This window comes from Mustela putorius, unplaced genomic scaffold (genome assembly GCF_011764305.1).
Source record: "Mustela putorius furo isolate JIRA1106 unplaced genomic scaffold, ASM1176430v1.1 tig00000743_pilon_pilon_pilon, whole genome shotgun sequence".
In the NCBI taxonomy this organism is placed as follows: Eukaryota; Metazoa; Chordata; class Mammalia; order Carnivora; family Mustelidae; genus Mustela; species Mustela putorius.
This window is the reverse complement of record NW_025421464.1, coordinates 5,277,144-5,301,675: the sequence shown is the minus strand read 5'-3', so window position 1 is coordinate 5,301,675 and position 24,532 is coordinate 5,277,144. Positions and strand designations below refer to the sequence as shown.

The 24,532-nt window shown below is 44.3% G+C and overlaps 3 protein-coding genes and 2 non-coding genes across 13 annotated transcripts in view; 1 reads left to right on the top strand and 4 right to left on the bottom strand.

Annotated features, from left to right (window-relative positions):
* CNBD2 (cyclic nucleotide binding domain containing 2) overlaps positions 1-406 on the bottom strand; it is a 55,596-nt gene extending 55,190 nt beyond the window's left edge. For both annotated transcript variants that reach the window (XM_013053343.2, XM_045084147.1), the window contains exon 1: positions 116-406. In XM_013053343.2, coding sequence (XP_012908797.2) covers positions 116-406 — 291 coding nt within the window. The remainder of the gene's footprint in view (positions 1-115) is intronic.
* A 219-nt stretch (positions 407-625) lies between these two features.
* SCAND1 (SCAN domain containing 1) lies at positions 626-1,412 on the top strand. The gene has a single exon (XM_004746512.2). The coding sequence runs from the start codon at positions 627-629 to the stop codon at positions 1,158-1,160; it is 534 nt and encodes a 177-aa protein (XP_004746569.2). The 5' UTR covers position 626; the 3' UTR covers positions 1,161-1,412.
* Positions 1,413-2,457: 1,045 nt separating this feature from the next.
* The window catches only part of PHF20 (PHD finger protein 20), a 148,686-nt gene continuing 126,611 nt past the window's right edge, over positions 2,458-24,532 (bottom strand). For all 8 annotated transcript variants that reach the window (XM_045084140.1, XM_045084141.1, XM_004746515.3 and 5 more), the window contains 5 exons: positions 21,840-21,939; positions 18,734-18,929; positions 12,378-12,783; positions 10,271-10,454; positions 2,458-5,024 (listed from right to left, as the gene is read on the bottom strand). In XM_045084140.1, coding sequence (XP_044940075.1) covers positions 4,882-5,024; positions 10,271-10,454; positions 12,378-12,783; positions 18,734-18,929; positions 21,840-21,939 — 1,029 coding nt within the window. In that variant the 3' untranslated portion in view covers positions 2,458-4,881. The remainder of the gene's footprint in view (positions 5,025-10,270; positions 10,455-12,377; positions 12,784-18,733; positions 18,930-21,839; positions 21,940-24,532) is intronic.
* LOC123393153 lies at positions 14,160-14,266 on the bottom strand. The gene has a single exon (XR_006607888.1). It is a non-coding gene; the product is annotated as a U6 spliceosomal RNA (small nuclear RNA).
* LOC123393142 lies at positions 18,384-18,574 on the bottom strand. The gene has a single exon (XR_006607879.1). It is a non-coding gene; the product is annotated as a U2 spliceosomal RNA (small nuclear RNA).

The window sequence follows — 24,532 nt, the reverse complement described above, 5'->3', positions numbered from 1 at the left end:
GTGCCAACCTCCGTCCCGCCGTCCCCTCTCCCACCACGCGCCAGTCCCAGAGAAACCTTGGCTCGCCCTCATCCCAGTCAGGGGAGGCGCACACCCAGCTGGAGGTGCAGATCACCTGCGGGCCGAAGAGCTCACAGTGAGTAAAGACTCCTCTGGGCTCCTCCTCCTCCAGCTCTTCATCCTCCTCTTCCTCCCCCTCCTCCTCGGACGCCGATTTTGACTCTGACTCCGAGTCCTCGAACTGGTGCTGGGAGGCGACATCGCGAACAGTAGACCAGCGCACACTGAAAGAGGTCCACTCCTGCCTCTCAGTCGCAGCCGCCTCCTGACAGGACTCGCTAACGTGAGCGGGCGCCGCTTCCGGGAGCCCTGACTTGGCTTCCGGGCGCTCTGGCACCAAGCTCATCGCGGAAGCTAGGGCGGACTTCCGCTTCCGGCCCCCTCAGGCGCTTTGCGAGTGAGGTTTAGTTTGGCCAGCTGTCGGCCAGCCCCCACTCGCCTACGGGGAGGCCGCGCGAGCTCGGCTCTTAACGCGTCAGACCCCTCCCTCTTTCCGCCCCTCCCCGCGCAGCGCAGTGCTGAGGCCACGGCTGCGGGACAAAGAGTGACGTCCAGAGGCTGGAGTCATGGCTGCGTCTGAGCCGAGCTTTGTGGTTGCTGGGAACCTCGCGCTGTCGCCAGAGAAGGAAGAAGGAGCCGGCCTGAGCTCAGGCCCAGAGCGTAACTCTGCGGTTTCCTCGTCGACCCCTGAGGCCCCACCGCCTGCCCCTGAACCCTCCACCCCCAACGCCGCGGTCCCCGAAGCGATTCCTACGCCTCCTGCGGCTGCCTCCGTGGCCTTGGAGCTGCCGCCCACAGGCCTGGGCTCCCCGCCGCTCGCCGAAGCTGCTCCGCGCTCCCCTCCACACCCTGGCGTCTCCCGACCCGGCCCGGAGACGTTCCGCCAGCGTTTCCGGCAGTTCCGTTACCAGGACGCCGCAGGCCCGCGGGAGGCGTTCCGGCAGCTACGGGAGCTCTCTCGCCAGTGGCTTCGACCCGACATCCGTACGAAGGAGCAGATCGTGGAGATGCTGGTGCAGGAGCAGCTGCTCGCCATCCTGCCTGAGGCGGCGCGGGCCCGGCGGCTTCGCCGCCGCACCGATGTGCGCATCACCGGCTGAGCGGTGGAGAAGCGGGCGGCCAGGCGTGGGCGTTCTCTGGACTGGGGGATCGGGTCTGGCGGCCTGAGCCTGGCTCTCCATTCCGCGCCGATGAAAAACTAGTTTGGGGCAGCTCCAGTCGTCTGATGTGTCCCTTTCGTTCGTCCTTTAGTAGGTTTATTTTCCCGAGCTTATCTCCTTCCAACCTCCTTTTTGGCTGATGGCGAAACCAGGTTGGGAGCCCAAGAGAATAAAGCCTTTGTTCCCTGTTCATTTGGCATTTTCTGGTTTTTGTGTGTGTGTGGGGGGGGGACCATTAACGCGTTGGCTAGGCCTGGGCCTCCACATCTGGGATATTTTTATCCTGCTCGCTCCACAAGGCCCCACTGGGTGTTCCTTTGTTTAGTTGCAGTCTCCATAAAGAGAGTTTTAGCAGCTTGGATTCCGTATTCGCTACCTCTCACTAGCATATGAATTTACTTTCCTACTTAAAAAGGTAGTGGGTAGTGGTTGTGGCAGGCAAATAGCGGACTCTGTATTAAGTGCTTACTTAACTGGCTATCTCTATACCAACTGGGCCACTAACTTGTTACACCAATCTGCCCTTTGAGCACAGGCTTCCCAAAAGACCCACACCAGCAGGCTATTTTAGGAAGTGTTTTAGTGCAGGTCCTTAGGGAGTGCTCCTTGTGAGCTCTGGTTTAAGCCTCCAAACTCACTTTTCTTGTCATATTTTGGGCCCCTAGAATTTAAGGAAAACTGGAGTGAACTAATGGATTTCATTGCTGAAGCCACTCAATTTAATTCTGTTTTTTAAATAAGTGTAATTGTTTAGAAAGAGAAGGAATTTGGCAAGTAATAGGGAGGCTGTTATGAAATCATAAAGCTTACTTCTCCCTAAGTCTTCTGCCCACCCAGGAACTAATTGGGGTCCCTGGGCAATGAGGATTGGTCTCAGAAGGGTCCTAACTGCAATGGGTGCCATCTCTTAATATAAGGAAGGCCAGACCTATCTTCACTTCACTGCTCTCAACAACTGAAATCTAATAAGCCTGCAGCTCACACCACAAAGCGGTAGCCAGACTGGGTTAGAGGAGGAGTGTGGGGGGGTACATTTTGCCTTCTCATATTAAAGAAACTTAGATGAATTCAAAATTATTTTGCATACATTCTTGGAATTTAGGATCTTGAGCTTGCATCTCCTTTCCTACAGAAGATACATCTGTTTACAATGTAAAAAGTCCTCCTCTAAAAGATGTTTATAGAAAATCATGTAGTATATATTAAAAATAAGGTACAGAACTTTATAATAACATGATTGAAACATAGCAACAAAAACCTGTTTTATTTTTTCCAAATACAGATACAGAAGTTTGCATGTTTTGCAAATATTGCTTCAAAGCAACATTTCTATATACAGCGCCTTCTGTTCTAATAGCACGTAAACATAGATATGTATCCACAGTGCAATGTTGGCTCATCAAGGGTCCACCTTGCATAACACTCATCTTTAAAGAAACAAAATGATTAGTCAAACCAGAACTGTTTTTGTCAAGGCAATTTTTTATAGGTATATAATTTTCCTCAAAAGAAAACTTAGGTAGTGTACACATTTCTATAAGGTAACAGTAATCTTTACAAATAACAGTTTCCAGTGCTCCAACTTGCGGTTAATTCGGTCTGACCCAGGAATTGGGGATGGAGCCCCTCAACATGGCTTTAAATTAGAGAAGCATACTGAGGTTATCAGAACTTGGGAGTCATCCCTGCTTCCCTAAGGACAAAAGTCACAATGAGTAAAATGGGATTAATTCCTTTATAAACAACAAACCCAATAATGGCCACTTGGCAGGATTAGGGTAATTCAGTTTCTGCTTCCACCTTTGAGAAAGACATGACATCGACTCCCTTAAAGTTGCAGCTTCCCCAGATGTGATGCTCAAATGTATCTGAGAAAAGAAAAATCAGTAATCTAATAATACAACAGTCATCATTCCTCACAGCTGTGGCTACAGAAAATCATCCTGTTTCATCCCTTTTCAGACAAACACAATCTTATTAAAGTGACCATCTGATAAATTGCGCAAAACGTAGATGCCATGCATACTCCTTGGACATTTCTTCCCACACCAGAAATGCCAACATTAGCAATGGGAAAGAGCCTTGTGGAGGGGAATCATGTCAGCTTTACTACAGATGTCAAAGCCACATGGCCTCCCTCTGATGGATAAGGTACAGCAGGTCAGCTGGTCCTAAAATCATTTTATATCAAATGGTGAAGAAATCGCTGGACAGAGCATTCCCTGAAACAGATTTTGGTACAGAGGCTTTCAAGACCACAATGACCTGTGTGCCTTCAAGGCCTAATCATTCCAAAGGTCGCTGGAGATACTGTCATTGCTATAGAGATATTGGCTACTTCACGTTTACATAGTAAATATTTGCAGCATATAACATTACAGATTCATAAACCCATAATTAACTTGTGAGTGTTAATGGACAACTGTGCTTTGATTTTTGCCTTTAGTGATAAGAAAACTAAATGGTGAAACGGGTCACTCCTCAAAGCATGGAACATTTTCTTTAACTTTGTCTAGCAAAGTAAAACAAAACAATATAGCAATTACACATGGAACCGTAACCTGCAAGAGTAACAAATGTTATCTTAAAAGGTACAAATGGTACCTGGACCTTAAGCAGCATAATCACCTTGACCTCACAAAATAATACAAACAGGAAATCTAAAGTGTTAAAGTATTTTAAAACAATTCTGAAAATGCCAGCTACTGAACATACACCTTCTGGAAGGAGAAATGCGGCACATGTAGAATCTGAAATTTGTTTACAACAATATAAAATAAGGTAATTCTCCAAACCACATTCTTTGTAACAAATCTTTACAGTGAAAGAGTTCAAAATTTGGGGAAACATTTTTTTGGACATTAAATAGAACCGGGAAGCTGTCAATATTAAGAAGTGGATAGAAAATGCTGTCCTTTGGGTTCCAGACCCTGCCTGCTTCAGTTTGGAATTCCTCCTAGATTCTTATTACAGTGAGATTCTAGTTCCTCCACAGGCTGTTATGGGCTCTGCTACAAAAAACACAACCCAGCCAACTCTGGGGTAAAAGCATACAAAACTTGTCCCCGGTACCATGAAGTCATGCAAGACGGGTGGTGAGAAAAGTGAAGAGTCCTAAGGAGAAGGCAGGGTAGCCAAGGCCTCCGCTCCTTCCCAACCTCCACTGAATGTGAAGTCACGACATTCTCACGAAGCTGGAAAAATGAAAAATGATGCCTGCTGCCTAAATCCATGCCAGGCAGAAACAAGAAGGCCTGGCATGTGCCCCACCCTGACAAAAAAAGTCAATTAAATAAGCTGCAAGTTGAATTTACAACTGTTTCCGACTAAACTTTTTTGGCTCTCATTCCATTTATCGGTGGCACAATATCAAGTGAAGTTTGTGCAAAAAGACTCACTCTCCATTCAACGATGTGCACAGAAGAAAGGAATCCCAAGAGTCTATTTGTTACCTTCTTGGTGGGCTTCAAGATCAGAGTGCCCTGCCCTCCAGCAGCCAAAACGGCCCCTTTGTCCAATGTCCATCACACCCCCTGCCCAGATCCCTGAAGTCAGTCGGTGTCACGTGCATTCGGCATGCTAGGTTTATTTATTTAAATATGCAAAGCTCCTCCTGCAGGTGCCCCAGGATTGTGCCCCCACTAGTTCTGGGTGCCCAGTTTCATGTTGAGCAGCAGAGTGCAATCTGCTGCACCTTGCCCAGGTCCATCAGCAGCTGCTTGATGCAATGCTTGAGCTGCGGAAGCCTTGCCAGTGGCTCCGGGGGCTCCAATTCCCCAGTGTAGTCCAGCCAGCTCTCCAACACTGCAGACAGAAGAGAAATGACCCAGTGAGCTCCTAACACTTCATCTGTGAGAACAGCAGCAAGAATTTCAGCATCTTCTCCCCATCTATCCCCACAAGGGGCGAGGAGGGAGGGCCACTAGCTGGCACTGACTCATCACCCTCTCTACAAAGTAATACCCGTAGGACAAAGCTCAAATACTTTCAAGGAGCATAGTCCAACAGAACTTTCTGCAGGGGAAATGGTCTATGTCTGTGTTGTCTACACAGTAGCCACTAGCCACATGTAGCTAATTGAGCACTTAAAACGTAGCTGGTATGACTAAGGTACTGAATTCAAACTTTATTCAATTTAATTCTTTAAAGAGCCACACATTGGGGCACTTGGGTGGCTCAGTGGGTTAAGCATCTTCCTTCGGCTCCGGTCATGATCCTGGGGTTCTGGGGTCAGGTCACACATTGAGCTCCCTGCTTAGCACACAGCCTGTGCCTGCAGCTCCCCGTGCTTATGTGTACTCTTTCTCTCAAATAAATAAGTAAAATCTTGAGGAAAAAAAAAAAAAGCCACATACAACTACTAACTACTGCATTAGTGCAGCTCTATGGTCTAGAAGGCTTTGAAGAGGTGCGCCTGGGTGGCTCAGTGGGTTAAAGCCTCTGCCTTCGGCTCAGGTCATGATCCCAGAGTCCTGGGATTGAGCCCCGCTTTAATAAAAAAAAAAAAGAGAGAGAGAGGGAAAAAAAAAGAACACAGAAGGCTTTGAAGAACCGACCTTCCTCAGTGTTACTCCCCAGTCTTTTTTTTTTTTTAATTCTTCCTTCCTTTCTCCCTCCCTCCCTCCCTCCCTTCCTTTCCTCCCTCTCTCCCTTCCTTCCTCTTTCTCTCTCTCTCTCCTCCTTCCTTTCTTTCAATATTTTTATTTATTTATTTGGGAAAGAGAGAGAGATCACAAGCAGGGAAGGGAGGAGGAGCACTGGGAGAGAGAGAAGCGGACTCCCTCTCAGGCTTGAAGCCCAACAAAGGACTCAATCCCAGGATTCTGGGATCATGACTCAAGACGAAAGCAGATGCTTAACCAATTGAGCCACCCAGGTGCCCACTCCCCAGTCTTTATAAGGTTTTCCCTTGCTGGAAATCAAAGGTCCTTGTGTTTTAGCCTCCTATTAAGAAAAATGAGAATCTAGGGATGCCTAGGTGGCTCAGTTGGTTAAGCTGCCTCCTTCAGCTCAGGTCATGATCCCAGGGTCCTGGAATCGAGTCCCACATCAGGCTCCTTCCTCAGTAGGGAGCCTACTTCTCTCTCCACCTCTGCCTGCCACTCTGCCTGTGTGCTCTGTCTCTCTCTCTCTCTCTGACAAATAAAAAAAAATCTTAAAAAATAAAAAAAGAAAAGAAAAATGAGAATCTAAAGGACTTGAAAAGGTCTGTTTTTGTCACTGTATACTCTGATTTGCTTCACATTCCTATCATCAGTAGCACTAAATTCTCTGACTTTATTTTCTAAGTATTTAATGTTAAGATGTCCAGGTACTAACATCCTTGATTGTATTAGTTCACTGTCTACAAAACTGCCTTATTGCTGAGAGCAGGGATTTCTCTACAGATGATGTTTTTTCTTCCTCAAGCCACTCCCTGAAGCTCTGGCATTTGGGTAGAGGCCATTTTGGAACACTGCATCTTTTGACAAGAGCCAGCCCCTCCAGGAAGGCCTGTACTCACCCTAGCCTGCCTATAGCCTTTCTAGTTCATAAACCAACCTGTACTAGGTACCTTCTGAACCCTTGAGCTGAAGGTGCAAAAAGACGAAGATCCACCCAGTGCCTGTTTCTCAAAAAAGCTTAAAGCCTCACACATAATCCCTTTCCCTCCTCAGATCCAGCCCTCAACCTTCCTTCCCACCTTTTAAACTACTTTGTTCCTATAAGTTACTTCCCAGGGAAGCCTTCCCCAACTCTACACTCTGAATCTAGTTGCTATGTTAAATTAAGGATGCTATGTGATCACATGCTTTCCTGCTTTGGAGCACTTACCATGATTTATAATTATATATAATGGGATAATTCAATTAATACCTGTTTCTACCTCAAGATCAAATTCCATAATTGTAGAAGCCAGCTCTGCCTTGGTTATTACCATTATATCCCTAACACTCTCAACTGTGCCTGAAACATAGTAGGCATTGAAAGAGGCAGTGACAAAATGTGGGACTGGGGCACTTGGGTGGCTCAGTGGGTTAGGCCTCTGCCTTTGACTCAGGTCATGATCTCGGGGTCCTGGGATCAAGCCCTGCGTTGGGCTTTCTGCTCGGCAGGGAGCCTGCTTCCCCCCTCTATCTCTGCCTATTTGTGTTCTCTGTCTGTCAAATAAATAAATAAAATCTTAAAAAAAAGAAGAAGAAGAAGAAGAAGAAAAGTTTAAAAAAAAAGATAAGTAAAAGATTCAGTATTTTCATAGTCATTAAAAATCTGTTGTCTTGAAGTGCCTGGGTGGCTCAGTGGGTTAAAGCCTCTGCCTTTGGCTCGGGTTGTGAACCAAGGGTCCTGGGATCGAGCCCCATGTCGGGATCTCTGCTCAGCCAGGCTCTCTACTCGGCAGGGAGCCTGCTTCCCTTCCTCTCTCTCTGCCTGCCTCTGACTACTTGTGATCGCTGTCTGTCAAATAAATAAATAAAATCTTAAAAAAAAAAAAAAATCTTTTGTCTTGGACGCCTAGGTGGCTCAGTTTGTTGGGCATCTGCCTTTGGCTCAGGTCATGATCCTGGGGTCCTGGGATGGAGTCCCTCATTGGGCTCCCTGCTCAATGAGGAGCCTGCTTCTCCACCTGCCTGCTGCTCCCTGTTTCAGAGCTCTCTTTCTGACAAAATCTTTAAAAAATTTTCTTTAGGGGCGCCTGGGTGGCTCAGTGGGTTAGGCCGCTGCCTTCGGCTCAGGTCATGATCCCAGGGTCCTGGGATCGAGCCCCGCATCGGGCTCTCTGCTCAGCAGGGAGCCTGCTTCCTCCTCTCTCTCTCTGCCTGCCTCTCTGCCTGTTTGTGATCTCTCTCTGTCAAATAAATAAATAAAATCTTTAAAAAAAAAATTTTTTTTTTCTTTAAAAAAATCTTTTAGTTTGACAACTGTTTCTACAACTATATAAATTATTAAATTATGGTTAATATTAAAATAACTTAAAATATAAATCAGTCAACAGAATAGTTTACTAGTCTATTTCTTAAAAGGAATACTATATCCAAATTCTTATAAAAGTTCAGTTTTAGGGATGCCTGGGTGGCTCAGTGGGTTAAGCCTCTGCCTTCGGCTCAGGTCATGATCTCAGGGTCCTGGAATCGAGCCCCGCATCAGGCTCTCTGTTTAACAGAGAGCCTGCTTCCCCCTCTCTCTCTCTGCCTGCCTCTCTGCCTATATGTGACCTCTCTCTCTCTCTGTGTCAAATAAATAAATAAAATCTTTAAAAATAAAAGTTCAAGTTATCTTAATGGTATTTGGATGAACTCAATAGTTAACTCCCTACAATAGTTGACATAAAATGGGATTTCAATAAATCTTAATTAAATGCAGTGGAAAAGTCTGTTTATCTGAATAAAATCTTTGAGATTTGTAATTCATTTTCACACTTTAGGGCCTGGGGTATTAGAACACGAACAGAGGGGGCACCTGGGTGGCTCAGTGGGTTAAAGCCTCTGCCTTCAGCTCGGGTCATGATCCCAGGGTCCTGGGATCGAGCCCTGCATAGGGACTCTCTGCTCAGCAGGGAGCCTGCTTCCTCCTCTCTCTCTGCCTGCCTCTTTGCCTACTTGTGATCTCTGTCAAATAAATAAACAAAATCTTTAAAAAAAAAAAAAAAGAACACGAACAGAGGATGTGACCCCGGGCCAGCAGGACACATAAGAGGCCCAAGCAAGTCCAGGCAGAGAGGGGAGCCTGGACTTATCCTCCTCACCACACTGGCCATGAGAGAGAATGAGAGTGGCAAGTCAGTAAGAAGTAGGGAAACACTGATGTCTCCCCTAAGGGCAGGATCCTTTGGCAACAACAGAATATTCTCCTTGTTTCCACAGTGCTAAACCTATTCTCAGAGACCCAAAGCCACTCACTCCTACTGCCATTCTCTCAAAATCCATCATTTCCGGTCTGTCATTCAGTCCTCTTTTCAGCTAGGGAATAGCAGGGTTTTCAAACAATGGAATCAGTTACCATTCTAAGGAGCCCAAGGAAACCTTTTAGGAATAAAATAGAGAGAAACACTCCCTCTTCCGGAAGTGCCCCCAATGAACCCTGAATTAGTCTCCCATTCTCAGTTCCTCAGGTGTGCCTGAAGGGCAGGACAGAAGCATGAGGGCATGGAGGTCCTTCTTTCACTTTTCTCCAACAGGACAACCCTTTCCTCCAGTCAAGCCAGACCTTTTATCACATACTGAGTAACAACCTCTTCCTCAGAGAACCTCACTTTTCTCAGGGTTCAGCTTCAGATCCAGGATTTCAGGAAGCCTTTCGGTTATCACTTCCCTTGCCACACATCGCCTTTAACAGGGCCTCGGCCATACATGTGCCCTGGCCACACCTCATGACTCTAGCTTGTGTAACGCATGGCATCTTTCTGAGTTATTTCATGCAAGTAGCTTTACATCTCCAATTACAGTAATGGTAGCCTGACTATACTCAGACTCCTCAAATGGAATATTTACTTTTCAATTTGGCTCCACTTTAAGAATGGAAACAAAAAAATTAAGAAATAATTGAAAAATCAAGAAGGAATTCTGTCTTCAAAAATCAAACTGGCAACTTCCCAGGGATCAGAGAGACTGAACTTGAGCATGTTTATCAGGCCTACCTGTTACCACTAGCACCTGGAAGAAACACCCAGGGTTACCCAAATGATTCAGTCAAGTTCTTAAATCTCTACTGATAAAGAAGAGAAGGCTTCAGCGGCTTAGATTTTACAAAAGGCTTTCTTCAGATTCATCCTCAAAGACTTCCAAAAAACCCTATTAAGTCAAAGTTGAAATTCCCCACAGAACTTGGGTTAGCAAAGTTGCTCAGGTCACACACTGCCTGCAGGCAGAGTCTAGTTACACTTTTGCACTCTGCTTTGCACAAGGCACTAGGTAAGTGAGGGAGGACTCCTGACTTCACACAGACCTTAGAAGCGCCTGACAAATGCAAAAAGTAAAGCTTGCTCAACTAAAGGGAGGACGGGGGTGGATGAGACTGAAAAGAAAGGAGACAAGAATACAGCTATCTGTGGAGAGCCAGAGAAGGAGCCCTACCATCCAGTTCCTTCTCAATGGAGTCCATCCTGTGTGTGACTTCGTCCTGAAGAGATTCCACATGAGTCAGCAGGTTGAACTGCCACTGGTGCTGGGAGCTCAGTAGCCCCTCTCCGCCTCTGTCCAGCAGCTTCCGAGTGGGGGCTTCTTCGGGTAGGACCTTTTTGGAGACATATTCCCTCACCTAGGAATGCAATAGCAGTAAAGTTACTGAGTGGAGACAGTCCCAGCCTCTTCTCCAAACAGCAGTGTTTGCAACCATCTGAAAATTCAGGTGCAGTTTGACTATTCCAAACCTCTATCTCCCTCTTCCTGTCTTGGACACAGGCAGAAGCATGCCTGGTATAGCAAACACAAACACCTCAGGGCAGCACAGGTGTCACTGCTGCTTCCCTGTGACTGGCCCAATGTCCCAGGCCTGAAATGGGCCTTGTGAAATGGCTTCTAGAGCCCTGAGATCAGAACAGAGCGGGATGGGCACAGACAGGGGTTAGTGTATTACTTAGCAGGAGTCAGACAAACTAGTTTTAAGTCCAAGCTCCTTGTCTTGCTGAATGTATGAGCCTGGATTAGTTATTTTTCCTCTCTGAGCCTCTGATGGAAGTAGTAAAACCTACCTTATAGGTTCATGAGGATGAAATAGAATAAGGTTTATCAAACACAGTGTTGGCCTATGGTCAACTTGCCATGAATGAAAGATATTTTTAACCCTAGCTGACTTGTTTAGGGCCAGTATTTTCTGATTTTTTAATACATGGCAAATGCCTCTATGAAATCTGCCTCATTTGTAGGATCACAACCCTTTTCTACAGTTGGTGATCTCAACCCTTCCTTCCTTCATTCATTTGAAATGAACAGTCAAGCTAATATTTATTAGAGCTGACTATGCAAAGCTCTGGGCTGATAGCTTTTTCTTTTTTTTTAAAGATCACTTATTTATTTATTTGACAGACAGAGATCACAAGCAGGCAGAGAGGCAGTCAGAGAGGAGGAAGCAGGCTCCCCGCTGAGCAGAGAGCCCGACGCAGGACTTGATCCCAGGACCCCGGGACCATGACCCCAGCTGAAGGCAGGGGCCCAACCCACTGAGCCACCCAGGCGCCCCTGTGCTGATAGCTTTTCACAGACATGCTGCACAAAAACTAGATGGCATGGGCACTGGCCCCTCCCACAGGGAGGTGAAGGGACATATCTAAGCAGGTGAAGTGACCTGATCAGCATCACATGGTAAGTGGCTAAGCCCAGACTTGAAACCAGGTCTGTCTCCAAGACCAACGTCACCAACCTTGACCACACTGTTTAGACACTGGCAAGGGCACAATGCCTACCTTCTAATCTAGGATGTCCCACTTGGTAATATGCAGTAACATATCTAATGCTGGTGATGCCAACCACAGGGTAAAGTTTGAAAGGAAGGAGGACAAGGGTGGAGAAACTCTCCAGTTACACAAAGCTTCTCAGACCAACTGAGGACAGCACAGACAGCACATGACCCCAGTGAACAGCTGAAGATGACAACACTGGTAGGGAAATGACACAAAGAGGCTCTAGAAGAGCATGATTTGAATAACAAAAAAATGAGAGTTGTTCTTGGGAAAGTTGATGAAACCAGCAAATATTCTGACAAAATGGACTGTTCTTACGTCAGGGCTACAAAGTTTTAAGTCAAAGGAAAGCTATCACAAAATTGTATTGCAAACTTTATGGCTAACAAAACACCTGACTCATTCTTTGCTCATGCTCTAAAAATTAGCAGGTAGGTGTAATTACAACATAAACCTGTTAAAAAAAAAAAAACTCATTTTCCTACCTAACTTCCATTTATCAAGTACCAATCAACAATTTTCTCTTCGATTCTTCCCACCTCTCCACCCGCACCACCAGTGACTGCCATTTTGTCGGCATTTCCTGTAACCATGATCTCTGGTTTAATCGGGCTTTCCTGACTTTGCACCCATTTTAACCCACCAAAAAACACCTATGATGAGCACATTTAAATACAATTTTACAGTAAGTACACCTATAATAAGTACCTTCCACAGAACCCTACAGGGGAGCTCAAGCACTCAAACACTAAATGAAGAACAAGTACAAGTGAGCCACATACCTTTAGGGAGCTAGATTTGGAGTCACTGTCCCCCCTACTCCTGTCTTGGTCTAGAGGCCAGCCAAGACGTGGAGACAGAGAATCATCACCGTTCTCACGGAGGGGGTTGACCGTGTCATCAAGGGCAGAGCCCCGGGTCTCCACCACCAGCTTCTGCTCCACAGCAGGGTAATAGGCGCGGGGCTTCTGATAGCAGTGCTCGCTGGTGATATAGGACTCCTCCACAGACCGGGGGAGGGCCAGGGGCAAGGGCTTCTCCATTGCCCCATTCAAAGTTCTATAGCTTGGGACTTCCTCTTTGCTCTTGGCTTCAGTGACGTGGATGTGTTTTGAATGCGATCTCCCCTCCCCTGAGTGCTGTTTCCAAGGCTGACACCACAGCTGCAGATCGGGATGCTCCCTGCTTCTGTTGGGAAGGCAAACACAGGGCTTTGGAGGAACTGGGACCAGTGCAGGGCTATCTCAATTCCCACTCTCCCAACAAGAGGAGGAGCTCCCCACCTGGCCACAAGCCACCATTTACCAAGTGAAAAGGGAATGTAAATCCATGGTCTCTGAGGAGACCATGTGTAGACAAGATCCCACTGTGAACACTCGTGGTGAGTGAGACTGGACTTGGAGTCAAAGACCTGACTCCATTTCAGTTCAGCCACTGATTAGCAGTACAGCTGTAACAAGTCACTGAGCCAGACTCATTCCCATTTCCTCCTCTACAAAACCGGGCTAATCATCTGTCTGCCATTAGCCAATGAATTTGATAAAGATTAACCGAATTAATTCAAATAAAGTACTTTGTTGGCAGCAAAGTGAGTTGCTAAAAATAACCTAATAAGCAGGCATGATAATCCTGGCATGCAATAGCTTTCAGTTACAAAAATGCAACGATGGGGCACCTGGATGGCTCAGTCAGTTAAGTGTCTGATTTCAGCTCAGGTCATGATCCTGGGGTCCTGGGATCAAGCCCAGTGTCAATGTGCTTGTCCCTGCAACCCCCTCCCCACTCGTTCTCTCTCTAATGAATAAAATATTTTTAAAAAAATGCAACGAAAGGGGCGCCTGGGTGGCTCAGTGGGTTAAAGCCTCTGCCTTCGGCTCGGGTCATGATCCCAGGGTCCTGGGATCAAGCCCCACATTGGGCTCTCTGTTCAGCGGGGAGCCTGCTTCCTCCTCTCTCTCTGCCTGCTTCTCTGCCTGCTTGTGATCTCTCTCTGTCAAGTAAATAAATAAAATCTTTAAAAAAAAAAATGCAAGTCATGTTTAAAAAAAAAAAAAATGCAATGACAATGGGTTGAGGGGGATGGGGGCAGGAATCAAAGTCATCTATGTATAAGTCATTAATAAGTTTTTAAAAATTCTTCTAAAATCTTTAACTCTCACCATTCCAAGGAGGAAACTTTGTTATTAAAGAACAGGGATTCTAATCCTTTTCTGAGCTACAAACTCCTTCCCTTTAGAACCTATTGAAAGCTCTACCTTTATGTGCACATAAAACTCTGTTAGCACTTTAGTCTTCGACAATCATTCACTGTTTGAGTTTTTTTTTTTTTTTTAATATTTTATTTATTTGACAGACAGAGATCACAAGTGGGCAGAGAGGCAGGCAGAGAGAAAGGGGGAAGCAGGTTCCCTGTTGAGCAGAGAGCCCAATGCAGGGCTTGATCCCAGGACCCTGAGATCATGACCTGAGCCAAAGGCAGAGGCTTTAACCCACTGAGCCACCCAGGCACCCACTGTTTGGGTTTTGACCCAATAGAGGATTAATAAATTAATCTACTGGATTATAATCAATTGTAATGCTCCACGAATCTGCATGTCATCCTTGTGCAAGAGCCATTCTAACCTTCTCTGTATCGTTCCAATGTTAGTGTATGTGCTGCCGAAGTGAGCAGAATAATCACTTGTAGAAAAAGGAAAACGGAACAGAAAAATATCATAATGTACCATTCTAAGTAACAGTAGATATTCTGTGAAATTTTCATTTCAGTTTTATATATGTGAGTAACATAAAACTTTTTTATTTCTTACTGTGGAATATACATTTTATTAAGTTTAAAAACCACTACTCTAGATAAACTTCACCTTTTAACTCTACTACCCAGAACTTCCACTATTACCTTTGATCATTAAATGAAAAGAAGGAAAAAGGGAGGGAAGGAAGGAAAAAAAAAAAACAGCGGGTTTCTTGAGTGAGGCTCATCAGTTAGTTACCAGAGTTCCTAGCTGGGAGGGCATTGCCCTCTAGAGAGCATTTGGAAATAAACAGACAGGTGCTACTCACATTTGGTTCAGAGATGGGCAGAAATGTGTAGTGAGTGACCTTTCTAACTGCCACAACAACTGACAGATACTATTGGCATTTAGCTCATCGAATCCAAAGATGCCTAACATCCTATAATGCTTGGAATAATCACACATGATTGGACTAAAGAAGAATCGCCCCACCATATAGTCAACTGTACCTTCCCAGCCCCCAGCTGAAAAGCACTGAAACCAGATCAGCAGGAAAGCACAGCTTAACTCACCAGCAACTCCCATCTATGAATACCTCTCCACACACACTTGACTGAAGCCTTCCTGTACAAATGGAATAGGCCATACATATGAAAGCATGGAGTGATCCTACAGAATCTAAAATTCTGCTCCCAAGGGGCTACAAGCATCCTCAGCTCTCCCTCTCCACCAATCACCAACACCCCTCATCCACTGAAGAAGGACAGGAAACTGTGAGTATCAAGGCAGCCTGGGTCCCTGGACCACTGCCAGCAGGGTATCACAGCCTGTACCAGGAAACGAAGATTCCAGACACCCCTCTGAAATTGCAACTGCATCAGAAGAGATGAGAGTCATTGTGAATTTTCAGGTTTATTGTGTAGTCTGAAATTTATTAACTGGAGCAAATAACCAACAGTATGGACATTCTCTTGCATGAAAATCACAAGTCTTTGCTTCCCCCTTCCTCAAAGTTTTGCCCTTCCAGGTAAGACCTCAAGCCCCAGCTACTACTCCATACAAAAATAACTCCCTGGACTTTCTTTGTATCATGAAGAAGGAATGTACAGACATGCATGTTACTTTTTAAATGACAATAGACACTCTGAAGTTATTCCCAGTTTTATTGTTTGCCTTAGAAAATAAACCCACCAGGCCACTCAGGAACAGTATTTCTGAGAATGAGGACCCAGAGTCTGTGATAACAGAGACTACCCATGTGAACACAGACATATTGGGACCGCCACCAACCCCCATCCCCCCACCACTGCCCAGAATCTTTTCTCCACATATAATGATGAACAAGATCTCCCTATGCCCTCTTCTGAACTGCCAGAAGTCAGATTTAATTCCAACACAAAGTCACTGCCATAAAGATGAAGGATCTAAATGGGAATTCAGAAGGGACAAGGTTCCAGAATATGGGATAGGGCCAGGAGCACTGGCATTTCTGTGAGAAGAAACATCGACTGGTTGAATCCTCAGATGAAAAGAAATACAGCACAGTTTACAATCTTAAGCCTCACTGACATTTTTCCAGGCCCTCACATGGACCACCCTCTCTCTACCTGCCTCAATTTCTGACATCTCATTAAGAAGAAATTAATTTGGTATGTACAGGGTAAAGTTTTCTGATTTTATAAAACGTGAGGGGAAAGCCTGTCTCTGCCATTTTTTTTTTTTTTTTTGTTGTTGTTGTTAAGATTTTACTTATTTATTTGACAGAGAGAGACACAGCAAGAGAGCGAATACAGGCAGGGCAGTCGGAGAGGGAGAAGCAGACCTCCCGAGGAGCAGGGAGCCTGATACGGGGCTTGATCCCAGGACCCCTGGGATCATGACCTGAGCTGAAGGCAGACGCCTAATAACTGAACCACCCAGGTGCCCTGTCATTTTTTTTTTTTTTGAAGATTTATTTTAGAGAGAGAAAGAGAGCACATGTGAGTGTGGGGGGACAGGGCAGAGAGAGAGAGAATCTCAAGAAGACTCATCACTGAGCATAGAGTTAAACAAGGGGCTCAATCCCACAATCCTGAGATCATGACCTGAGCCAAAATCAGGAGTCAGACACTTAACTGACTGAGCCACCCAGGTACCTCCAGCTTATCTCTGATATCTTACCCAGGGCTGTCACTTGATTTGGTTCATCTCAACAGAGAGTGTCACAGTGATAGCTAACTTTCCCCAGCAACTATTTTCCCCTTTTCTTATACCCACCTCAATCCTCCCTCCTGGGTTCAAACAGATCATATGGCTAGCCTTCCCTGCAGTTAGGTGCGTCCGTGAAAAAAGCTGCCTGCTCTCCCCTCTTTCCCCTCACTCGGGGGCTAGAACAGTGGAGGTACTGGTGAGTCTGTTTTGATCATGCAGATGAGAATGCCCCAATGGAATGCCGGAGCAATAAGAGAGAAGGAACCCAAGTCTCCAGGTCCACAGACAGCATCCTGGAAAAAGGCCACCTACCTGCCCTGGAGCCCTGACTACCCATGGACCATTCATTATTTGACAAAGAAGGTTCCACTTTGTTTCAGCCTTTGTTTTTTGGGTCTTTGTTATAGCACCTTAGCTTTTACCCAAACCAATATATACCATGTCTGAATGCGCCCTTGCTCAACCACTCCTTGTTGTGCCAGTTCTTGAAGTCAGTACGCTTCTGCACCAGAATGCGGGGGCAAGCAGATCCCCATTCTTCCATCCCAGGGCTCTGACACTCTGTCTGAGGCTGAGGGTCCTCCAGGACTAACTTGCACAAAGGAAATCTTGCTGAGGAGTCTGTCATGCCTAACTCATTTATGGCATGAATCTGTCATTGTTGATGTCTTAACTAAGATGGCTTCCTATGAGCAAGTCCATGGGAGAACCCGAGAAATGTTTACATAAGAGAAGCTGTCTGACACAGACTGTGCTGATACCAGAAGAAAAATGCATGGAACCACTGAGAGGAAGTTAGAAAGGTTAGGCCAAGTACTTGGCAGGACCCAGGCCTGGAATTCTAGACCTGACTCTACCCATGGAAATCATGGGAGAGCAGCTGCCTCATGCAAGGTCCCAAATCACTATTTGGTAAAGTGGGGTACATTATGAAAGAAAAGGGACCCCAATAAGAGCTACAGGTCTTTCTCAGAGCTTACAGGAACTTGGGTCATCTTGACACATAGAATGTAGCCACAGAAGCTGGAATTCACACTCAATTTCACTTCCTCAAACTTCAAGTCCCTAGAAGCCAAAAGTCTAGTCCCAGAACACTTAAAACTTTGCATGAGCAAACCATGAAGAGAAAGACTTACTGAGCAACCCCTATGCTGGAGAGCAGGCCTGCCAATATTATCTCTCCTGGCAGCTTTCAATTTTACTTTGTTTTACCAGTCAAGGGTGTTAAGGATGAATGGATAAACAAAATCCAACATTACCTACAATGGAATATTATTCAGCCTTTAAAAAGGGAGAAAATTCTGACACAGATTATAATACAGATAAATTTTTGAAGACACCATGCTAAGTGAAATGAGCTAGTCACAAAAAAAGACAAATACTGTGGGATCCCATTTATATGAGGTATCTAGAGTAGTCAGATTCACAGAAACACGAAGTAGAATGGTGGTCGCCAGGGTTGGGGAGGAGGCAAAGTGGAGAGAAGTTTGTTTAACACATACAGAGTTGCAATTCTGTAAGAGGAAGAGTTATGGAGATTGGTTTCAACAAGGTGAATTTATTTAACACTACTGTACTATATATTAAAAACAGTTAAGACTATTTACGAATTTATAAAACATGAATTTTATATTATTCATATTTTACCACAATAAAAAAAATTCAGAACTATACCCTAGAACAGTAAACAAACTAAATTACAAATACATACACCATATTTTGATTATGGTGGCAGCTGCAAGCCGTCAAAACTCAATGAACCTGTAAAATGAGCAAACTTAATTCTATATAAATTCTACCTCAATAGGGTTGAATTTTTTTAAAAAAAGAATGTTTATTGTGAGACTGACATATTTTTCCCCCCTGAGGGGGCACACCCTTCCTGGAAGAGCTGCAATACCAGGTCAAAGGATGGAGAGGATGGAGCAAGCTCTGATTCCAGTCTCCTAGTTCCAAAATCCATTTACTGTATTGTTCTTGGATAGAGGACATATTAGATATTAAACTGCTAAAAACAGACACTATACTTGACCTTAGCCAAAAGGCTGAGAAGTAACTAAAAACTTTTAGTAAAGGTCTCAAACTCATTGGTCTTATCACTGATTCTGTGGCTTTCCAATCTCAAATTTATCTTCCCGCCCACCAACCACCCCACCCCGCCCTGCCAAACCATGTCAAATCAGCCTCATCCTCAAAGCTGTAGGGGCCATACTTACTGCAAGATGCTCATCTTGAGCTGAAGACCATGGAGAACCTCGATCACTCTCTGCACATCGCCAAGAAGCTGGTGGGTAGCCACAATCTTCTTAGCATTTTGGTGGGAGTAGTTCTCTTCTAAAAAGGCCAGGCCATGCATATGTCCCCTGCTCAACCACTCCTTGTCATACCAGTACTTGAAGCCAGGCCTCTGACCTAAAGCAGTGACAATGAAAGTTAATACTTGGCCTGAAGGAAACCCAGACCCCTGCATCATTGTACAATATCACACAAATTACTGGAAGGATGGATTCCTGTGTTCATTTTATTTATTCATCCAATAAACATTTACTTGGCACCTACTATATCCTGGGCTCCTATTAGGGATGGGAAATAAGGCAATAAGACATGTAAATTTCCTGATCTCCTAAGAACAGGCCAAAGGTGGAATGGGAACTTGGGTATCTCTTTAAATTTAAATCACATCATTGCATCTCCTATTTAAAACCCTCAAAGACTTCCCACTGCATACAGGGAAAAAAGAAGAAAAAAAAAAAAAAAAAAAAAAAGCCCTAACACTGGCCTCATGAGCCAACTGGACCCAGATCCTTCCTGCCCTCCTTGCCCCACCCTCACAGCCCTTACAGTGGTCTCCTTTCAGTTCCTGGAACACATCCATCTTTTCAGTCTTAGGATCTATGCTCTAGCATCCTCTGTCTGGAGCCCCTGAAGGACTGGCATCTTTCCACTTCCTCAGGCCTTTTGTTACTTTCAAAGTAAGAATTCAACACCTCCTAACTCATTCCCTATCTGGATGCTAAACTCTCCAGCCAAAGCACTCATCCCTATCTAACATCTTTTTGCTTATTTGACTTATTTTGACACCTGTTTCTGGCCCAACCCCACTAAGAGCAAGAATAATAGGAACCATCTTGTCTGGGGTTGTATCCCCAGCATCTGACAAAGGACATCTTGAATGGATTTATCAAGTGGAAAGAAGCTCCAAGTCCCCCTTTCAACACCTACACCGCCTTACTAAATATAAACAGTCAGGCACCCTCCCTTCTCTGAACCTCCATTTCCCATCTATTAGAATGAAAGATAAACTGGATGGTTTTAGTGGTCTTGCTCATCACAAGGATCCTTAGGAAGAACTGAAAACACAACTACATGTGACTTGGCAGTATTTCCTGCTCCAAATGCTCAAGAAACAGCTTTCAACCAGACAACCATTTACCTCCCAATATCTATAAAAATCCTGAAATAACCCACATAATCCCTATCAAGGTCCTTGGGCTCTTTCTAGCTTTACTAAAACACATGGAATGGATATACCTCCATTCTGTAAAAAACATCTTTAAGTAACCTTTAAAGAATATATCTGTTAGGTTAAACTTCTGATCCAAGATACTGCAGAGTCAAACACAGGCTATAAATATGAATGTAAAGGACACAGAGCATTCGACTCCAGGAGGAGTCTATTTACAGCATTGGCAGTTAGAGTTGTAAAAGTTCAGCAAGTATAGAGAGGAGTTGATGAAGATGGGGTGCATGATTTGTAAAAAGGGAAAAATGGAGAGAGGGAAGGAGTGGGAGATAATAAAGTAGACAAAGGAGATTTTTCAGCAGTGCTAAGGAGCCCAAGGGATTACGTGTGGCATCTCAGAGGCAGCTGCTGCACAAGTGGCCTGAGCAGCAGGATTCAGAGTAGTCCCACAAAAAACTAAGGTCAAAGAACATGGTTCTCATCTCCTATCTGGCACTAACTTGCTGCTGATCTTAGCCCCGTCATGTCCCTTCTGGGCCTATATTTGCTAACCTATCAAATGTCAGGGCTGAACTAAGTGGTCTCTCAGATCCTGCCCATTAATAATATTCTGTGGCTCACAGACTAATCTTCTGACCATATTCTTTTCTTGGGATAAAGACAGAAACAGATCCCTCTCCATCTATGGACTGATCTAGCACAAGGAGATATAGTGTCACAACAGAGGTCATCAGATCTCAAGAGGACACACCTGCTAGAACACAAACTACAGTGATCACCCCCTCCCTACACAACTAGCAAAATCAAAATCTGACCCCATAAGTCAGTTCTAATTCCAATTTGCTTTATGAGATTGGGAAAGTCATTCATGTCCCTGGGCATCAATTTCTTCATCGTAAGCAAAAATAGGAATAGGAGCTCCCCCCAGAACCACCCCACAGGACAGAAAGGATCCATAGAAGTAGAGGCACTTAAGCATTGTCTAGCCTTGCCGAGCCTTGGGATCATGGAACTGGAGCCAAGGGGAGAAACCTTAGAGGTGGTGAAGGAAAAAGATACCACCATCCCACTGACAGCAGGACAAGAACCACAGATATATAAGATTTCCGGAAAAGGGAATCCAAAAGCCACAGGCCAGTCATGTGGCCATGGAACAATGCAACTAAATGATCCTGTTAAAGGAATTATTTGCTGGTTTGGGTAGCAGTCAAGCCCTATCAATACACCTTTTCCCTTCCCCTCAAGGGCAACTCTCTCTTCCATGTGGCAATGATGCAATGGAGGGCAGGTGCCACCAGAGGGAGCAGAGGCAGGTTCCTAAAAAAGCCAAAGACAGAGCCCACATCTTCATGAAGCCTCAGTAACAGGAAAAGGTGCTTGCTCCAGCAGCACACATTCTAAAACTAGCTTAATACAGAGAAGAGTGGCATGGCACCCAAGCAAGGCAAGGATGACAGGCAAATCTGGAAAGTATTCCACAGCTTTTTACAGTTTTAGTCATGCAAGATGGAAAAAGTTCTAGAGATCTGCTGTACAACACTGTTTATAGTTCACAAACAGTACTGTACTGTACACTTAAAAATTTGTTAAGAGGGTAGATCTCATATCATATAATTTTTACTATAATAAAAAAGTAATTCTAGCCCAAGGCCAGGCTTTCCACAGGCTTCCCACATACTCTCTCACTGCTAAGTTCAGGACAGCAGTCTAGCAGGTGAGCTAGCCACAGGGGCAAGGAGGAGTCCGTCTAACCAATGTCAAAGAAATAAGTCTCAATATCACAGACAGTGAGGCTGCTCCATGGCCAGCTGTGGAAAAGGTTACATATTGTTAATATCCCTGACTCCAGAAATCTCTACCTGGAGGGTCTTGGCAAACATAACAGGTGTATTTCTCAGGCACATTTTCTTCCAGTAATCCCATGCAGACCCCATGCTGCCAGCACTGGCACTCTTCACACTGTTAGAATTAAAGAAGCAATAAAAATTAAACTCAGAAGGCATCCTCCATCCAAAAGCAAGATGCACTGTTGCGGGGAGGGGCAGTGAGAGGGAGAAGGAAAGCGGAGGGAGAGGACTCCCAAATGACCTACTCAGGAGCCCAGCTACAACCCCTCATCCCCCTCATCGACAACTGTGCCGGCCACCAGCCACCTGTGGCTCTTCATATTTAAATTAACAAATTAAGTTAAAATTCAGCTCCTTAGTCGTATTAGCCACAACTTAAGTGTTCAAAAGCCATGTGAAGCTAGTGGCTGGTGTACCAGACAGCACAGATGAAGACCATTTAGATCTATAAAACAGTGATCTCAAAGAATGACTATTTTCACTCCCGTTTCTAGAGGCTTTCACTTTTCTGATCACATTATGAGAACAGAGGGGAAATGTTCAAGTTCCTAGAGGAAGATTAAACTGGAAAGACAAAAACCTGAGTCTGAATTCTAGCTCAGACATTCATTAGCTGTATGACTTTACACAGGTCACTTCTCCCTAGGCTTCAGTCTTCCCCACTTGCAAAATGGGGTACTCATCTACTGACCATGGGGGCTGTTTGTGAGGAATTATGGGTCATATATAAAAACTCCCATCAAGGAGCCCAGTACACACCCTTCATGCACTTATTACTACTACAACTAGGCAACCTAATTTACTTTGATACCTCCTGGAATAATCCCATGCTAGCACTTCGAGAGTTTATTCTCTCTCAGTCTTACCAAAGGTCACACAGCTGAAGAGAGACAACAGTGGATCAGAACACAAGCCTGGCTAACAGCAAAGCTAGTTCCACTGCCTTACTTGGGTAAGGGGCCAGAGGGCGAGTGGGGAGGAGGGGCAGGAGGCCGAGAGGGAAAGAAAGGAACAGATAATGAAGGCAACCCCATGGATGGCCTGAGGATAGTAAGCCTGAGGGCTAAGGGTCTGGAGGGGATGGAAAGTAAAAACAATGCCAAATGAGATACTAGGACACTTCATGGAATCTCAAACCAGGACCCTAAGACTTTTAACTATGCAAACAGACAGACAACTCTGGAAGGTGGGCAATGAGCTTCCTTCCCAGCATGGCCTTGAGGGTGGGCCACTAGCCTGGCCACAAGGGACTAAACTCCAAACTCCAAACTCCAAAGCTCAGACACAGTCCTCGGCTATTTGGAGCCAGATAGGCCCTAGCATCAAGAAGGCTTTCCTGGGCAGATAGTCCCCTAGGAAGCTAAGTGCGTCAGAATCAACAGAAGCAAAGCTGGAAGATAGACTTTAGCTAAGATCCGATACAAATTCTTTAATATACAGATGAAGGAACTAAGGCTCAGGGAGAAAGTAAACACTGCACAATAACAAAGAGTTAGTTGTAGAAAACAGAAGTAAGAATGAATGTCTGTCTCACCAGTAAGTTTGGAAATCTCTTGAGAACTGGGATTCACTAAAATTCAATCAAAGACAGCTAAGTTGAAAACTTCAAAATAACTTTTTTCGTATGGGTTTGGCTAAAAAAGATGATTCAACTTTTAAAAGTTTAAATTTAGAAATGAACAAGAATAATAACAGAAAAGATAAAGTATCTAAGACTAAACCTGAGACTAAGAATAGAATATCTAAGAATATCTAAGAATAAAACATACAAGATCTCTGTGAAGAAAATTTTAAAATACTACTTAAAGGACACAAAGACTTAAGTCAATGGTAAGGAATATCATATTCTTGGACAGCAGGAGTCATCAAAAGGAAGTCCTTTCTCCTTAGGTAAATTTATAAAAATAATTCAGTACCAAATAAATAGTAAGTGAATAGCTGTAGAACTGGATAGAAGGTGATCCTAAAATTAAAAGGAAATTTATAAAACAGAACAAAAGGGGATATAAGCCCTATCAGATATTTTAAGAATATTATAAAGGTAAAATAATTAAAATAGAATTGTATAAGCAAATACACAGACAGACCAATGGAAAAGGAGAATCTAAAAAGCAATCCAAACACATATGGAAATAAAATAAACAAAGGTGACATTTCAGTAACAGGGTATGGTGTTGGGACAACTGGGAAGTTATGGCCCTTACACCTTATACCAGGATAAATTCCAGGTGGAACAAATATTTACATTGCTTTAAGAAGATTAAGTGGAATTTCAAAAGTACCAGAATCAACCACGAGCAAATTCTGTTACAAATTTTTCAATAAACTTTTATGAATGAGGAAGCAACTATTATTTAAATTTCAGAGCCATTAAAGGAAAGTTTGATATAGTCGACTAATAAAATCAAACAAAAAAATCTGACAGATGACAGAGTGGATACAAGTTGTTTTAACTGTTTTTGCAGCCAATACAAAACAAGGTCTAAAAAAGCCTATACAAATGAGTAGGAAAATGACCAACCATCCAACAGAAAAATGGATAAAGGACATGAACAGACAGGTCAAAGGAAAATATCTAATTCTTAAAGAAAAAAGATGTTCAAATCCACCACCAGAAGAATTAATGAATAGTTATTTGAGTTAATATAATTAATGTGAAACCAACCAGACCAATAATATGCATATACTTTAGTATTTCTAGGTTT

Bases quoted from the DNA above. Each gene is read 5' to 3' on its own strand.
- SCAND1 (XM_004746512.2), top strand. From the start codon at position 627: ATGGCTGCGTCTGAGCCGAGCTTTGTGGTTGCTGGGAACCTCGCGCTG.